This window comes from Bombina bombina, chromosome 5 (genome assembly GCF_027579735.1).
Source record: "Bombina bombina isolate aBomBom1 chromosome 5, aBomBom1.pri, whole genome shotgun sequence".
Classification (NCBI taxonomy): domain Eukaryota; kingdom Metazoa; phylum Chordata; class Amphibia; order Anura; family Bombinatoridae; genus Bombina; species Bombina bombina.
Window position 1 is genome coordinate 232,626,970 of NC_069503.1, and position 18,928 is coordinate 232,645,897.

The 18,928-nt window shown below is 41.6% G+C and overlaps 1 protein-coding gene across 1 annotated transcript in view; it reads left to right on the forward strand.

Moving 5' to 3' along the window:
• Positions 1–18,928, forward strand: part of MAP3K8 (mitogen-activated protein kinase kinase kinase 8) — a 62,376-nt gene that overhangs the window by 39,868 nt on the left and 3,580 nt on the right. Inside the window, exons 4-6 of the mRNA XM_053713895.1 lie at positions 5,323–5,584; positions 8,242–8,348; positions 9,349–9,501. Of these exons, the coding sequence (XP_053569870.1) occupies positions 5,323–5,584; positions 8,242–8,348; positions 9,349–9,501 (522 nt within the window). The remainder of the gene's footprint in view (positions 1–5,322; positions 5,585–8,241; positions 8,349–9,348; positions 9,502–18,928) is intronic.

An 18,928-nucleotide genomic window follows, 5' to 3' on the forward strand; every position in this document is an offset into this window, starting at 1 on the left:
GTTCTATATGTATGAAAGCCAAGGTTTCTCCCCATTTAAATATATGTGATGATTGTGACATAGTGTCCAAACAAAGTAGGGACAATGATGCCACAGATAATGATATTGCCCAAGATGATTCCTCAAATGAGGGGAGTAAGCATGGTACTGCATCATCCCCTTCTGTGTCTACGCCAGTTTTGCCCACACAAGAGGCCCCTAGTACATCTAGTGCGCCAATACTTATTACCATGCAACAATTAACGGCTGTTATGGATAATTCTATTGCAAACATTTGATCTAAAATGCCTACTTATCAGAGAAAGCGCGATTGCTCTGTTTTAAACACTGAAGAGCAAGAGGACGCTGATGATAACGGTTCTGACATACCCTCACACCAATCTGAAGGGGCCAGGAGGGAGGTTTTGTCTGAGGGAGAAATTTCAGATTCAGGAAAAATTTCTCAACAAGCTGAACCTGATGTTGTAACATTTAAATTTAAATTAGAACATCTCCGCGCACTGCTTAAGGAGGTATTATCTACTCTGGATGATTGTGACAATTTGGTCATTCCAGAGAAATTATGTAAGATGGACAAGTTCCTAGAGGTTCCGGTGCCCCCCGATGCTTTTCCTATACCCAAGCGGGTGGCGGACATAGTAAATAAGGAGTGGGAAAGGCCCGGCATACCTTTTGTTCCTCCCCCTATATTTAAGAAATTATTTCCTATAGTCGACCCCAGAAAGGACTTATGGCAGACAGTCCCCAAGGTCGAGGGGGCGGTCTCTACTCTAAACAAACGCACTACTATTCCCATAGAAGATAGTTGTGCTTTCAAAGATCCTATGGATAAAAAATTAGAGGGTTTGCTTAAAAAGATGTTTGTTCAGCAAGGTTACCTTCTACAACCAATTTCATGCATTGTTCCTGTCACTACGGCAGCGTGTTTCTGGTTCGAAGAACTAGAAAAGTAGCTCAATAAAGAATCTTCGTATGAGGAGGTTATGGACAGAGTTCAAGCACTTAAATTGGCTAACTCTTTTATTTTAGATGCCGCTTTGCAATTAGCTAGATTAGCGGCGAAAAATTCAGGGTTTGCTATCGTGGCGCGCAGAGCGCTTTGGCTAAAGTCTTGGTCAGCGGATGTGTCTTCCAAGACAAAATTGCTTAACATCCCTTTCAAGGGTAAAACACTGTTTGGTCCTGATTTGAAAGAGATTATTTCAGACATCACCGGGGGAAAGGGCCACGCCCTTCCTCAGGATAGGTCTTTTAAGGCTAAAAATAAGCCTAATTTTCGTCCCTTTCGCAGAAACGGACCAGCCTCTAATTCTACATCCTCTAAGCAAGAGGGTAATACTTCACAACCCAAACCAGCCTGGAGACTGATGCAAGGCTGGAACAAGGGTAAGCAGGCCAAGAAGCCTGCCACTGCTACCAAAACAGCATGAAGGGATGGCCCCCGATCCGGGACCGGATCTGGTGGGGGGCAGACTTTCTCTCTTTGCTCAGGCTTGGGCAAGAGATGTTCAGGATCCTTGGGCACTAGAAATAGTTTCTCAGGGTTATCTCCTGGAATTCAAGGAACTACCCCCAAGGGGAAGGTTCCACAGGTCTCAATTATCTTCAAACCACATAAAAAGACAGGCATTCTTACATTGTGTAGAAGACCTGTTAAAGATGGGAGTAATTCATCCAGTTCCAATAGGAGAACAAGGGATGGGGTTTTACTCCAACCTGTTCATAGTTCACAAAAAAGAGGGAACATTCAGACCAATTTTAGATCTCAAGATCCTAAACAAATTTCTCAGGGTTCCATCGTTCAAAATGGAAACCATTCGAACGATCCTTCCTACCATCCAGGAAGGTCAATTTATGACCACGGTGGATTTAAAGGATGCGTACCTACATATTCCTATCCACAAGGAACATCATCAGTTCCTAAGGTTCGCTTTTCTGGACAAGCATTACCAGTTTGTGGCACTTCCATTCGGATTAGCCACTGCTCCGAGAATTTTCACAAAGGTACTAGGGTCCCTTCTAGCGGTTCTAAGACCAAGGGGCATTGCAGTAGTACCGTACTTGGACGACATCCTGATTCAAGCGTCGTCTCTGTCAAAAGCAAAGGCTCATACGGACATCGTCCTAGCCTTTCTCAGATCTCACGGATGGAAAGTGAACATAGAAAAAAGTTCTCTGTCCCCGTCAACAAGAGTTCCCTTCTTGGGAACAATAATAGATTCCTTAGAAATGAGGATTTTTCTGACAGAGGTCAGAAAATCAAAACTTCTAAGCTCTTGTCAAGTACTTCATTCTGTTCTTCGTCCTTCCATAGCGCAGTGCATGGAAGTAATAGGATTGATGGTTGCAGCAATGGACATAGTTCCTTTTGCACGAATTCATCTAAGACCATTACAACTGTGCATGCTCAGACAGTGGAATGGGGATTATACAGACTTGTCTCCGACGATTCAAGTAGATCAAAGGACCAGAGATTCACTCCGTTGGTGGCTGATCCTGGACAACCTGTCACAGGGAATGAGCTTCCGCAGACCAGAGTGGGTCATTGTCACGACCGACGCCAGTCTGGTGGGCTGGGGCGCGGTCTGGGAACCCCTGAAAGCTCAGGGTCTATGGTCTCGGGAAGAATCTCTTCTCCCGATAAACATTCTGGAACTGAGAGCGATATTCAATGCTCTCAAAGCTTGGCCTCATCTAGCAAAGGCCAAATTCATAAGGTTTCAATCAGACAACATGACGACCGTTGCATATATCAACCATCAGGGGGGAACAAGGAGTTCCCTGGCGATGGAAGAAGTGACCAAGATAATTCAATGGGCGGAGGATCACTCCTGCCACTTGTCTGCAATCCACATCCCAGGAGTGGAAAATTGGGAAGCGGATTTTCTGAGTCGTCAGACATTCCATCCGGGGGAGTGGGAACTCCATCCGGAAATCTTTGCCCGAATAACTCGATTATGGGGCATTCCAGACATGGATCTGATGGCCTCTCGTCAGAACTTCAAGGTTCCTTGTTACGGGTCCAGATCCAGGGATCCCAAGGCGACTCTAGTAGATGCACTAGTAGCACCTTGGACCTTCAACCTAGCTTATGTATTCCCACCGTTTCCTCTCATTCCCAGGCTGGTAGCCAGGATCAATCAGGAGAGGGCTTCGGTGATCTTGATAGCTCCAGCGTGGCCACGCAGGACTTGGTATGCAGACCTGGTGAATATGTCATCGGCTCCACCATGGAAGCTACCTTTGAGACAGGACCTTCTTGTTCAAGGTCCATTCGAACATCCGAATCTGGTTTCCCTCCAACTGACTGCTTGGAGATTGAACGCTTGATTTTATCAAAGCGTGGGTTTTCAGATTCTGTAATAGATACTCTGATTCAGGCTAGAAAGCCTGTAACTAGAAAAATTTACCATAAAATATGGAAAAAATATATCTGTTGGTGTGAATCTAAAGGATTCCCATGGAACAAGATAAAAATTCCTAGGATTCTATCCTTTCTACAAGAAGGTTTGGAGAAAGGATTATCTGCAAGTTCTCTGAAGGGACAGATCTCTGCTTTATCTGTTTTACTTCACAAAAGGCTGGCAGCTGTGCCAGACGTTCAAGCGTTTGTTCAGGCTCTGGTTAGAATCAAGCCTGTTTACAGACCTTTGACTCCTCCCTGGAGTCTTAATCTAGTTCTTTCAGTTCTTCAAGGGGTTCCGTTTGAACCCTTACATTCCGTAGATATTAAGTTATTATCTTGGAAAGTTTTGTTTTTGGTTGCAATTTCTTCTGCTAGAAGAGTTTCTGAGTTATCTGCTCTGCAGTGTTCTCCGCCCTATCTGGTGTTCCATGCAGATAAGGTGGTTTTGCGTACTAAGCCTGGTTTTCTTCCGAAAGTTGTTTCCAACAAAAATATTAACCAGGAGATAGTTGTACCTTCTTTGTGTCCGAATCCAGTTTCAAAGAAGGAACGTTTGTTACACAATTTGGACGTAGTCCGTGCTCTAAAATTCTATTTAGAGGCCACTAAAGATTTCAGACAAACATCTTCTTTGTTTGTTGTTTATTCTGGTAAAAGGAGAGGTCAAAAAGCAACTTCTACCTCTCTTTCTTTTTGGCTTAAAAGCATTATCCGATTGGCTTATGAGACTGCCGGACGGCAGCCTTCTGAAAGAATCACAGCTCATTCCACTAGGGCTGTGGCTTCCACATGGGCCTTCAAGAACGAGGCTTCTGTTGACCAGATATGTAAGGCAGCGACTTGGTCTTCACTGCACACTTTTGCCAAATTTTACAAATTTGATACTTTTGCTTCTTCGGAGGCTATTTTTGGGAGAAAGGTTTTGCAAGCCGTGGTGCCTTCCATTTAGGTGACCTGATTTGCTCCCTCCCTTCATCCGTGTCCTAAAGCTTTGGTATTGGTTCCCACAAGTGAGGATGACGCCGTGGACCGGACACACCTATGTTGGAGAAAACAGAATTTATGCTTACCTGATAAATTACTTTCTCCAACGGTGTGTCCGGTCCACGGCCCGCCCTGGTTTTTTTAATCAGGTCTGTTGAATTATTTTTTCTAACTACAGTCACCACGGTATCATATGGTTTCTCCTATGCATATTTCCTCCTGTACGTCGGTCGAATGACTGGGGTAGGCGGAGCCTAGGAGGGATCATGTGACCAGCTTTGCTGGGCTCTTTGCCATTTCCTGTTGGGGAAGAGAATATCCCACAAGTAAGGATGACGCCGTGGACCGGACACACCGTTGGAGAAAGTAATTTATCAGGTAAGCATAAATTCTGTTTTGTTTTAACTTGAAATCATTACTAGCCATTGTTGATTTTGATATTACAATGGGGCAGAAGTTTGAATTTAAAAGGGACATGAAAGTAATTTATATATATATATATGCAATGTTTATATCCACAACTAATTACTTTTATTGTTACATGTGTACATACAAAATAAACGTTTTTAAAGGAAAATTGCTTTGCTAGCAAAACTTGCATTGTAGTTCAAGGACATAACGCTTGAAAAGTCTTGTGAGCAAGTTTATCCTAATCTTCTCTGCTTTAGCCAATCAGAGACAGACATTCATTAGCTCCTGCACTGATTCTGGACCCTGAAGGAAATGATTGGTTCTGACAAAAAAAATGTTTTCTTCTCCTTGGAAGTCCTTATTTATATGGAGTTCAGTACTTATTGCTTTTTGATTTGATCATGAAAATATAAACTGTTAAATACTTAAAATATATTGCTAGAAGGCAGAGTTTATCCATAGAAAAACAAGTATTTGGCGTCTTCTCACTCCGTTACATGACACCTTTTTCTATACCACAGATCCCAGTAGAACAGTTCAAACCAGCAGATGTGGAGATACAAGTTCAGTTCTGTCATGAAAATATCGCTGAGCTATACGGGGCTGTGTTGTGTGACCGTATAGTTCATCTTTTCATGGAAGCTGGAGAAGGAGGCTCTGTCATGGAAAAGCTGGAAAGCTGTGGCCCGATGAGAGAATTTGAAATCATCTGGGTGACAAAAAACATTCTTAAAGGATTAGATTTTCTTCACTCAAAAAATGTCATCCACCATGATATAAAACGTAAGTCTTCTGTCTTCCTGTCTATTATTATTATTATTATGATATAAAAGTGCATCTACTATTGTTTGCGCTCAATGGCAGAGCTCTCTACTTCTTTTTTTTTTCTTTTTTTTTTTTTTTGAAGCCTATATGTAATATTCCCTATGTATAGTACTAAATAGAAAGTTAACACTTTAAAAATAAATAATGATGATAACATATATATATATATGATGTGATATTGAGATCTATACATTTCAGACTCCTATATTATACATGACAATCAAAAGGTTGCAGACCACCTTGATTGTACAGAATACCACCATAGCAGTGCCTTAAGCATTATTTGTGATGAAAGGGCATATGTAATCAAGGGGTTAAATCACTGCTTCAGCTAGACTCTTGAACCTCCTGCAGCGTGAGTCAGAAATTAGTCTTTTAGAACTGATTTTAAATGATTATTTACTTCAAATTAGAGTCTAACATACTACACACAGATATGTTTTACCATAACAAGGTCTTTATATTTATATTATTTAATAAATAATAATAATTATTTTATATAATAAAATGCATTAACATTTTTTCATTGCACTAGTATGTCACTTCAAGTAATGCTTAAAGGGACATGAAACCAAACATTTTTCTTTCATGATTTAAAGCTTACAATTTTAAACAACTTTCCAATTTGCTTAAATTATCAATTTTACTTCATTCCTTTGGTATCCTTTTTTGAAGAAGCAACAATGCACTACTGGGAGTTAGCTGAACACAACAGGAAGCCAATAGCAAAAGGCATATATGTGCAGCCACCGATCAGCAGCTAGCTCCCTGCTACTGAGCCTACCTAGGTATGTTTTTCCACAAAGAATACCAAGAGAACAAATAAAATTAGATAATACAATTTTAAACAAAATATCCAATTTACATCTATGTTCTATCTGAATTATGGAAGACAATTCTTTGGGTTTTATATTCCTTTAAGCTGATTTCCTGATCAAATATAGAAAAGTGCACTGGGATACATTACAGGGAGTGCAGAATTATTAGGCAAATTAGTATTTTGACCACATCATCCTCTTTATGCATGTTGTCTTACTCCAAGCTGTATAGGCTCGAAAGCCTACTACCAATTAAGCATATTAGGTGATGTGCATCTCTGTAATGAGAAGGGGTGTGGTCTAATGACATCAACACCCTATATCAGGTGTGCATAATTATTAGGCAACTTCCTTTCCTTTGGCAAAATGGATCAAAAGAAGCACTTGACAGGCTCAGAAAAGTAAAAAATAGTGAGATATCTTGCAGAGGGATGCAGCACTCTTAAAATTGCAAAGCTTCTGAAGCGTGATCATCGAACAATCAAGCGTTTCATTCAAAATAGTCAACAGGGTCGCAAGAAGCGTGTGGAAAAACCAAGGTGCAAAATAACTGCCCATGAACTGAGAAAAGTCAAGCGTGCAGCTGCCAAGATGCAACTTGCCACCAGTTTGGCCATATTTCAGAGCTGCAACATCACTGGAGTGCCCAAAAGCACAAGGTGTGCAATACTCAGAGACATGGCCAAGGTAAGAAAGGCTGAAAGACGACCACCACTGAACAAGACACACAAGCTGAAACGTCAAGACTGGGCCAAGAAATATCTCAAGACTGATTTTTTTAAGGTTTTATGGACTGATGAAATGAGAGTGAGTCTTGATGGGCCAGATGGATGGGCCCATGGCTGGATTGGTAAAGGGCAGAGAGCTCCAGTCCGACTCAGACGCCAGCAAGGTGGAGGTGGAGTACTGGTTTGGGCTGGTATCATCAAAGATGAGCTTGTGGGTCCTTTTCGGGTTGAGGATGGAGTCAAGCTCAACTCCCAGTCCTACTGCCAGTTTCTGGAAGACACCTTCTTCAAGCAGTGGTACAGGAAGAAGTCTGCATCCTTCAAGAAAAACATGATTTTCATGCAGGACAATGCTCCATCACACGCGTCCAAGTACTCCACAGCGTGGCTGGCAAGAAATGGTATAAAAGAAGAAAATCTAATGACATGGCCTCCTTGTTCACCTGATCTGAACCCCATTGAGAACCTGTGGTCCATCATAAAATGTGAGATTTACAAGGAGGGAAAACAGTACACCTCTCTGAACAGTGTCTGGGAGGCTGTGGTTGCTGCTGCACGCAATGTTGATGGTGAACAGATCAAAACACTGACAGAATCCATGGATGGCAGGCTTTTGAGTGTCATTGCAAAGAAAGGTGGCTATATTGGTCACTGATTTGTTTTTGTTTTGTTTTTGAATGTCAGAAATGTATATTTGTTAATGTTGAGATGTTATATTGGTTTCACTGGTAAAAATAAATAATTGAAATGGGTATATATTTGTTTTTTGTTAAGTTGCCTAATAATTATGCACAGTAATAGTCACCTGCACACACAGATATCCCCCTAAAATAGCTAAAACTAAAAACAAACTAAAAACTACTTCCAAAAATATTCAGCTTTGATATTAATGAGTTTTTTGGGTTCATTGAGAACATGGTTGTTGTTCAATAATAAAATTAATCCTCAAAAATACAACTTGCCTAATAATTCTGCACTCCCTGTATATAGAGAAGCCAGTATTGTGTATGCACACTAGAGGTAATATTGTAGTAAAAAATGAATAATTGATTATAACTTGTCATTCTAGCGAGCAACATTGTTCTGATGTCAACAAAAGCTGTTCTAGTGGACTTTGGACTAAGCGTTCAGATGACTGGTGATCTGTATTACCCAAAAGACCTCAGAGGGACAGAGGTAATTGATTTGCAATACATTTTGTAGTACACACACAGGACACCCAAAAACAATGGAAAACACGAAAGAAGCATCTAATTTTGTTTCACTAGTGTCCATTGCTTATATACTTATAATAATAAGATACAAAGACACAACGATGTTACAGTTACAAAATGCTGAAAATAACAGCAATCACTATAAATATCCCCATTGTGACCTTTTAAAGGATGTACTTGTCCATTAGGCCATGTAATTTTAAGACTATCAACCTTTTACTACTCTGTGTTTAATCCCTGCAGAGTAGTTAAACACACAGTATAAATACCACTCAGGACTCGCTAATCACTGCTGGCCCTGAGCTGAAAATTCCATTGTTCCAATCAGCAGTGCTTGTTCTACATCTGAGTTGTGCGACTAGTGCAGCTGATTGGATCATCAGCGTTTTCCACTCAGGACCAGCAGTGCTTTGCAAGTCCCCTGCAGTATTTCTACTATGTGCTTAACCTTAGCAGGGATTAAACACACAGTAGTCTAGGGTCGATAGTCTTAAAATTACCTGCTTTTTCCCAACTGCAAATGGACACAAACAACTGTTACTTAGATTTAACCTGCTTTTATCGAGATGCAAAAGCAGCTTTTAACATGATTTTTTTTCATTTTAATGTCAGTTAGTTCTTTTCAGTTCCTCTAAATTTCATAGTGTTTTTTTAAGAACATTTTATCATGGACAGTTTCATTTTTGTTTGCTTTTATTAAGGAGATAATCTTTAAAACCATAATTTATAATGGGATCTTTGTTTAAAAAAGTAGCTATAATTCCATCTATCAATCGGGCTATAGATTTCTTTGTCTATTAGTATGTAACTGGTTTTAAGAGGAAGCGCCAGAAATAGAGAACACTGTGTAATACAAGAACATATTGCGTAATCAGGGTATATTATGTTATTACCATGACTTATTCATGTAGTGTATACAAAGAAAGCATTTGTAAATGACTGATATTGATCATTTATTGCAGCTTTACATGAGTCCAGAAGTCGTTCTCTGCAGAGGCCACTCTACCAAGTCTGATATATACAGTTTGGGAGCCACAGTTATTCATATGCAGACTGGAAATCCTCCCTGGGTGAAGCGGTACCCACGCTCAGCATACCCTTCCTACCTCTATATAGTATGTGTACTTCATTTTAAATAGTATTTTCTAATACCTTCATGCAACAGGGCGACTGTTTAAACAGAGAGGAAACCCAACATTTTTATTTTGTGATTCAGACACAGCATACACACAGCATAATTTCTCCAACATAGGTGTGTCCGGTCCACGGCGTCATCCTTACTTGTGGGATATTCTCTTCCCCAACAGGAAATGGCAAAGAGCCCAGCAAAGCTGGTCACATGATCCCTCCTAGGCTCCGCCTACCCCAGTCATTCTCTTTGCCGTTGTACAGGCAACATCTCCACGGAGATGGCTTAGAGTTTTTTAGTGTTTAACTGTAGTTTTTATTATTCAATCAAGAGTTTGTTATTTTAAAATAGTGCTGGTATGTACTATTTACTCAGAAACAGAAAAGAGATGAAGATTTCTGTTTGTATGAGGAAAATGATTTTAGCACCGTAACTAAAATCCATGGCTGTTCCACACAGGACTGTTGAGAGCAATTAACTTCAGTTGGGGGAACAGTGTGCAGTCTCTTACTGCTTGAGGTATGACACATTCTAACAAGACGATGTAATGCTGGAAGCTGTCATTTTCCCTATGGGATCCGGTAAGCCATGTTTATTAAGATAGTAAATAAGGGCTTCACAAGGGCTTATTAAGACTGTAGACTTTTTCTGGGCTAAATCGATTCATTATTAACACATATTTAGCCTTGAGGAATCATTTATTCTGGGTATTTTGATATGATTATATCGGCAGGCACTGTTTTTGACACCTTATTCTTTAGGGGCTTTCCCTAATCATAGTCAGAGCCTCATTTTCGCGCCGGTATGGCGCACTTGTTTTTGAGGACAGCATGGCATGCAGCTGCATGTGTGTGGAGCTCTGATACATAGAAAGGTCTTTCTGAAGGCATCATTTGGTATCGTATTCCCCTTTGGGCTTGGTTGGGTCTCAGCAAAGCAGATTCCAGGGACTGTAAAGGGGTTAAATATAAAAACGGCTCCGGTTCCGTTATTTTAAGGGTTAAAGCTTCCAAATTTGGTGTGCAATACTTTTAAGGCTTTAAGACACTGTGGTGAAATTTTGGTGAATTTTGAACAATTCCTTCATACTTTTTCGCAATTGCAGTAATAAAGTGTGTTTAGTTTAAAATTTAAAGTGACAGTAACGGTTTTATTTTAAAACGTTTTTTGTGCTTTGTTATCAAGTTTATGCCTGTTTAACATGTCTGAACTACCAGATAGATTGTGTTCTGACTGTGGGGAAACCAAGGTTCCTTCTCATTTAACTATATGTATTTTATGTCATAAAAAAATTTAGTAAAAATGATGCCCAAGATGATTCCTCAAGTGAGGGGAGTAAGCATGGTACTGCATCATCCCCTCCTTCGTCTACACCAGTCTTGCCCATACAGGAGGCCCCTAGTACATCTAGTGCGCCAATACTCCTTACTATGCAACATTTAACGGCTGTAATGGATAATTCTATCAAAAACATTTTAGCCAATATGCCCACTTATCAGTGAAAGCGCGACTGCTCTGTTTTAGAAAATTCTGTAGAGCATGAGAACGCTGATGATATGGTTTCTGAAGGGCCCCTACACCAGTCTGAGGGGGCCAGGGAGGTTTTGTCTGAGGGAGAAATTTCAGATTCAGGAAACATTTCTCAACAAGCTGAACCTGATGTGATTACTTTTAAATTTAAGTTGGAACATCTCCGCGCTCTGCTTAAGGAGGTGTTATCCAATTTGGATGATTGTGATTATCTGGTCATTCCAGAACCACTATGTAAAATGGAAAAGTTCTTAGAGGCCCCGGGGCCCCCCGAAGCTTTTCCTATATCCAAGCGGGTGGCGTACATTGTTAGTACAGAATGGGACAGGCCCGGTATACCTTTAGTACCTCCCCCCATATTTATAAAATTGTTTTCCTATAGTCGACACCAGAAAGGACTGATGGCAGACAGTCCCCAAGGTCGAGGGGGCGGTTTCTACTCTACACAAGCGCGCCACTATACCCATAGAAGATAGTTGTGCTTTCCAAGATCCTATGGATAAAAAATTAGAAGGTCTGCTAAAGATGTTTGTTCAGCAAGGTTCCCTTCTACAACCAATTGCATGCATTGTCCCTGTCACTGCAGCCGCGTGTTTCTAGTTTGATGAGCTAGGAAAGGCGATTATTAGTAATTCTTCTTCTTATGAGGAGATTATGGACAGAATTCGTGCTCTTAAATTGGCTAATTCTTTCACCCTAGACGCCACCTTGCAATTGGCTAGGTTAGCGGCGAAAAAATTCTGGGTTTGCTATTGTGGCGCAGAGCGCTTTGGTTAAAATCTTGGGCAGCGGATGCGTCTTCCAAGAACAAATTGCTTGACATTCCTTTCAAGGGGAAAACACTCTTTGGCCCTGACTTGAAAGAGATTATCTCTGATATCACTGGGGGCAAGGGCCACGCCCTTCCTCAGGATAGGTCTTTTCAAGACCAAAAATAAACCTAAGTTTCGTCCCTTTCGCAGAAACGGATCAGCCCCAAGGGCTACGTCCTCTAAGCAGGAAGGTAATACTTCTCAAGCCAATCCAGCCTGGAGACCTATGCAAGGCTGGAACAAAGGAAAGCAGGCCAGGAAACCTGCCACTGCTACCAAGACAGCATGAAATGCGGGCCCCCGATCCGGGACCGGATCTGGTGGGGGGCAGACTCTCTCTCTTCGCTCAGGCTGGGGCAAGAGATGTTCTGGACCCTTGGGCGCTAGAAATAGTCTCCCAAGGTTATTCTCTGGAGTTCAAGGGGCTTCCTCCAAGGGGGAGGTTCCACAGGTCTCAGTTGTCTTCAGACCACATAAGAAGACAGGCATTCTTACATTGGGTAGAAGACCTGCTAAAAATGGGAGTGATTCATCCTGTTCCATTAGGAGAACAAGGGATGGGGTTCTACTCCAATCTGTTCATAGTTCCCAAAAAAGAGGGAACGTTCAGACCAATCTTAGATCTCAAGATCTTGAACAAGTTTCTCAAGGTTCCATCGTTCAAGATGGAAACCATTCGAACACTTCTTCCTTCCATCCAGGAAGGTCAATTCATGACCAAGGTGGATTTCAAGGATGCGTATCTACATATTCCTATCCACAAGGAACATCATCGGTTCCTAAGGTTTGAATTCCTGGACAAGCATTTCCAGTTCGTGGCGTTTTCTTTCGGATTAGCCACTGCTCCTAGGATTTTCTCATAGGTACTAGGGTCCCTTCTGGCGGTGCTAAGACCAAGGGGCATTGCTGTAGTACCTTACTTGGACGACATTCTGATTCGAGCGTCGTCCCTTCCTCAAGTAAAGGCTCACACGGACATTGTCCTGGCCTTTCTCAGATCTCACGGATGGAAAGTGAACGTGGAAAAGAGTTCTCTATCTCCGTCAACGAGGGTTCCCTTCTTGGGAACTATAATAGACTCCTTAGAAATGAGGATTTTTCTGACAGAAGCCAGAAAAACAAAACTTCTAGACTCTTGTCGGATACTTCATTCCGTTCCTCTTCCTTCCATAGCGCAGTGCATGGAAGTGATAGGTTTGATGGTAGCGGCAATGGACATAGTTCCTTTTGTGCGCATTCATCTAAGACCATTACAACTGTTCCTGCTCAGTCAGTGGAATGGGGACTATTCAGACTTGTCTCCGAAGATACAAGTAAATCAGAGGACCAGAGACTCATTCCGTTGGTGGCTGTCCCTGGACAACCTGTCACAAGGGATGACCTTCCGCAGACCAGAGTGGGTCATTGTCACGACCGACGCCAGTCTGATGGGCTGGGGCGCGGTCTGGGGATCCCTGAAAGCTCAGGGTCTTTGGTCTCGGGTAGAATCTCTTCTACCGATAAATATTCTGGAACTGAGAGCGATATTCAATGCTCTCAAAGCTTGGCCTCAGCTAGCGAGGGCCAAGTTCATACATCAACCATCAGGGGGGAACAAGGAGTTCCCTAGCGATGGAAGAAGTGACCAAAATCATTCTATGGGCGGAGTCTCACTCCTGCCACCTGTCTGCTATCCACATCCCAGGAGTGGAAAATTGGGAAGCGGATTTTCTGAGTCGTCAGACTTTGCATCCGGGGGAGTGGGAACTCCATCCGGAAATCTTTGCCCAAGTCACTCAACCGTGGGGCATTCCAGACATGGATCTGATGGCCTCTCGTCAGAACTTCAGAGTTCCTTACTACGGGTACAGATCCAGGGATCCCAAGGCGGCTCTAGTGGATGCACTAGTAGCACCTTGGACCTTCAAACTAGCTTATGTGTTCCCGCCGTTTCCTCTCATCCCCAGGCTGGTAGCCAGGATCAATCAGGAGAGGGCGTCGGTGATTTTGATAGCTCCTGCGTGGCCACGCAGGACTTGGTATGCAGATCTGGTGAATATGTCATCGGCTCCACCATGGAAGCTACCTTTGAGACGAGACCTTCTTGTTCTAGGTCCGTTCGACCCACTCCAGCTGACTGCTTGGAGATTGAACGCTTGATCTTATCAAAGCGAGGGTTCTCAGATTCTGTTATTAATACTCTTGTTCAGGCCTGAAAGCCTGTAACCAGAAAATTACCACATAATTTGGTATATCTGTTGGTGTGAATCTGCAGGATTCCCTTGGGACAAGGTTAAGATTCCTAAGAGTCTATCCTTCCTTCGAGAAGGATTGGAAAAAGGATTATCTGCAAGTTCCTTGATGGGACAGATTTCTGCCTTGTCTGTGTTACTTCACAAAAAGCTGGCAGCTGTGCCAGATGTTCTAGCCTTTGTTCAGGCTCTGGTTAGAATCAAGCCTGTTTACAAAATTTTGACTCCTCCTTGGAGTCTCAACCTAGTTCTTTCAGTTCTTCAGGGGGTTCCGTTTGAACCCTTACATTCCGTTGATATTAAGTTATTATCTTGGAAAGTTTTGTTTTTGGTTGCAATTTCTTCTGCTAGAAGAGTTTCAGAATTATCTGCTCTGCAGTGTTCTTCTCCTTATCTGGTGTTCCATGCAGATAAGGTGGTTTTGCGTACTAAACCTGGTTTTCTTCCAAAAGTTGTTTCTAACAAAGACATTAACCAGGAGATAGTTGTGCCTTCTTTGTGTCCTAATCCAGTTTCAAAGAAGGAACGTTTGTTGCACAACTTGGATGTAGTTCGTGCTCTCAAATTTTACTTAGCAGCTACTAAGGTTTTCAGACAAACTTTGTCTTTGTTTGTTGTTTATTCTGGTAAACGGAGAGGTCAAAAAGCAACTTCTACCTCTCTCTCCTTCTGGATTAAAAGCATTATCCGATTGGCTTATGAGACTGCCGGACGGCAGCCTCCTGAAAGAATCACAGCTCACTCCACTAGGGCTGTGGCTTCCACATGGGCCTTCAAGAACGAGGCTTCTGTTGATCAGATATGTAAGGCAGCGACTTGGTCTTCACTGCACACTTTTTCTAAATTTTACAAATTTGATACTTTTGCTTCTTCTGAGGCTATTTTTGGGAGAAAGGTTTTGCAAGCCGTGGTGCCTTCCATTTAGGTGACCTGATTTGCTCCCTCCCTTCATCCGTGTCCTAAAGCTTTGGTATTGGTTCCCACAAGTAAGGATGACGCCGTGGACCGGACACACCTATGTTGGAGAAAACAGAATTTATGTTTACCTTATAATTTACTTTCTCCAACGGTGTGTCGGGCCCACGGCCCGCCCTGGTTTTTTTAATCAGGTCTGATAATTTATTTTCTTTAACTACAGTCACCACGGTAACATATGGTTTCTCCTATGCAAATATTCCTCCTTAACGTCGGTCGAATGACTGGGGTAGGCGGAGCCTAGGAGGGATCATGTGACCAGCTTTGCTGGGCTCTTTGCCATTTCCTGTTGGGGAAGAGAATATCCCACAAGTAAGGATGACGCCGTGGACCGGACACACCGTTGGAGAAAGCAATTTATCAGGTAAACATAAATTCTGTTTTTTTTATTTTTTTATTTTTTAATCACATTTGCTTTGTTCTGGTATTCTTTCTTGAAGGATTACTTAGGTAGGTAGCATGCACATGTCTGGATAACTATTTGCTTGTTAAAAGCATCCTGAGCCTCCCAACCTGCTTTTCAACAAAGGATACAAACAAGAACAAAGACAATATGATAATAGAAGCAAATTGAGACTACCTAGCTATGCTTCTCAATAAAGGATATCTAAATAATGAAGCAAATTGAAAAGTTGTTTAAAATTGCATGCTCTATCCGAGTCATGAAATTAATAATTTGGGTTTCCTGTCCCTTTAAGTTGTAAACAATATAACTCTTTCCAGTGTGTGTGTATGTTTGTATGTGTGTGTGTGTATATATATATATATATATATATATATATATATATATATATATATATATATATATATATATATATATATATATATATATATATATATGTGTATATATATATATATACACACACACACACACAGTGGATATAAAAAGTCTACACACCCCTGTTAAAATGTCAGGTTTCTGTGATGTAAAAAAATGAGACAAAGATAAATCATTTCAGAACTTTTTCCACCTTTAATGTGACCTATAAACTTTACAACTCAATTGAAAAACAAACTGAAATCTTTTAGGTAAAGGGAAATAAAAATAAAATAAAAAAATAATATGGTTGCATAAGTGTGAACACCCTTTAATAACTGGGGATGTAGCTGTGTTCAGAATTAAGCAATCACATTCAAAATCATGTTAAATAGGAGTCAGTACACACCTGCCATCATTTAAAGTGCCTCTGATTAACCCCAAATAAAGTTCAGCTGTTCTAGTTGGTCTTTCCTGACATTTTGTTAGTCGCATCCAACAACAGAAGCCATGTTCCGCAGAGAGCTTCTAAAGCATCAGAGGGATCTCATTGTTAAAAGGTATCAGTCAGGAGAAGGGTACAAAAGAATTTCCAAGGCATTAGATATACCATGGAACACAGTGAAGACAGTCATCATCAAGTGAAGAAAATATGGCACAACAGTGACATTACCAAGAACTGGATGTCCCTCCAAAATTGATGAAAAGACGAGAAGAAAACTGGTCTGGGAGGCTGCCAAGAGGCCTACAGCAACATTAAAGGAGCTGCAGGAATATCTGGCAAGTACTGGCTGTGTGGTACATGTGACAACAATCACCCGTATTCTTCATATGTCTGGGCTATGGGGTAGAGTGGCAAGACGGAAGCCTTTTCTTACAAAAAAAACCACCCAAGCCCGGCTAAATTTTGCAAAAACACATCTGAAGTTTCCCAAAAGCATGTTGCAAAAGGTGTTCTGGTCTGATGAAACCAAAGTTGAACTTTTTGGCCATTATTCCAAAAGATATGTTTGGTGCAAAAACAACACTGTATGTCACCAAAAGAACACCATACCCACAGTGAAGCATGGTGGTGTCAGCATCATGCTTTGGGGCTGTTTTTCTTCAGCTGGAACTGGGGCCTTAGTCAAGATAGAGGGAATAATGAACAGTTCCAAACACCAGACAATATTGGCACAAAACCTTCAGGCTTCTGCTAGAAAGCTGAACATGAAGAGGAACTTCATCTTTCAGCATGACAATGACCCAAAGCATACATCCAAATCAACAAAGGAATGGCTTCACCAGAAGAAGATTAAAGTTTTGGGATGGCCCAGCCAGAGCCCAGACCTGAATCCAATTCAAAATCTGTGGGGTGATCTGAAGAGGGCTGTGCACAGGAGATGCCCTTGCATTCTGACAGATTTAGAGTGTTTTTGCAAAGAAGAGTGGGCAAATCTTGCCAAGTCAAGATGTGCCATGCTGATAGACTCATACCCAAAAAGACTGCTGTATAGACTCATACCCAAAAAGAGTGCTGTAATAAAATCAAAAGATGCTTCAATAAAGTATTAGTTTAAGGGTGTTCACACTTAAGCAACCATATTATTTTAGTTTTTTATTTCCCTTTACCTACAGTGGGGAAAAAAAGTATTTAGTCAGCCACCAATTGTGCAAGTTCTCCCACTTAAGAAGATGAGAGAGGCCTGTTATTTTCATCATAGGTATACCTCAACTATGAGAGACAAAATATGGAAACAAATCCAGACAATCACATTGTCTGATTTGGCAAGAATTTATTTGCAAATTATGGTGGAAAATAAGTATTTGGTCACCTACAAACAAGCAAGATTTCTGTCTCTCACAGACCTGTATCTTCTTCTTTAAGAGGCTCCTCTGTCCTCCACTCATTTCCTCTATTAATGGCACCTGTTTGAACGTATTATCAGTATAAAAGACACCTGTCCACAACCTCAAACAGTCACACTCCAAACTCCACTATGGTGAAGACCAAAGAGCTGTTGAAGGACACCAGAAACAAAATTGTAGACCTGCACCAGGCTGGGAAGACTGAATCTGCAATAGGCAAGCATCTTGGTGTGAAGAAATCAACTGTGGGAGCAATAATTGGAAAATGGAAGACGTACAAGACCACTGATAATCTCCCTCGATCTGAGGCTCCATGCAATATCTCACCCCGTGGGGTCAAAATGATTACAAGAACGGTGAGCAAACATCCCAGAACCACATGGGGGACCTAGTGAATGACCTGCAGAGAGCTGGGACCAACGTAACAAAGGCTACCATCAGTAACACACTGCGCCACCAGGGACTCAGATCCTGCAGTGCCAGACGTGTCCCCCTGCTTAAGCCAGAACATGTCCGGGCCCGTCTGAAGGATGCTAGAGAGCATTTGGATGATCCAGAAGTGGATTGGGAGAATGTCATATGGTTAGATGAAACCAAAGTAGAACTGTTTAGTAGAAACACAAGTTGTCCTATTTGGAGGAGAGAGACTGCTAAGTTGCAACCAAAGAACACCATACCTACTGTGAAGCATGGGGGCTGTTTCTCTGCAAAGGGAACAGGACGACTGATCTGTGTACATGAAAGAATAAATGGGGCTATGTATCGTGAGATTTTGAGTGCAAACCTCCTTCCATCAGCAAGGGCATTGAAGATGAAACGTGGCTGGGTCTTTCAGCATGACAATGATCCCAAACACACCGCCCGGGCAATGAAGGAGTGGCTTCGTAAGAAGCATTTCAAGGTCCTGGAGTGGCCTAGCCAGTCTCCAGATCTCAACCCCATAGAAAACCTTTGGAGGGAGTTGAAAGTCCGTGTTGCCCAGCGACATCCCCAAAACATCACTGCTCTAGAGGAGATCTACATGCAGGAATGGGCCAACATAACAGCAACAGTGTGTGACAACCTTGTGAAGACTTACAGAAAACATTTGACCTCTGTCATTGCCAACAAAGGATATATAACAAAGTATTGAGATTAACTTTTGATATTGACCAAATACTTATTTTCCACCATAATTTGCAAATAAATTCTTTCCAAATCAGACAATGTGATTGTCTGGATTTGTTTCCACATTTTGTCTCTCATAGTTGAGGTATACCT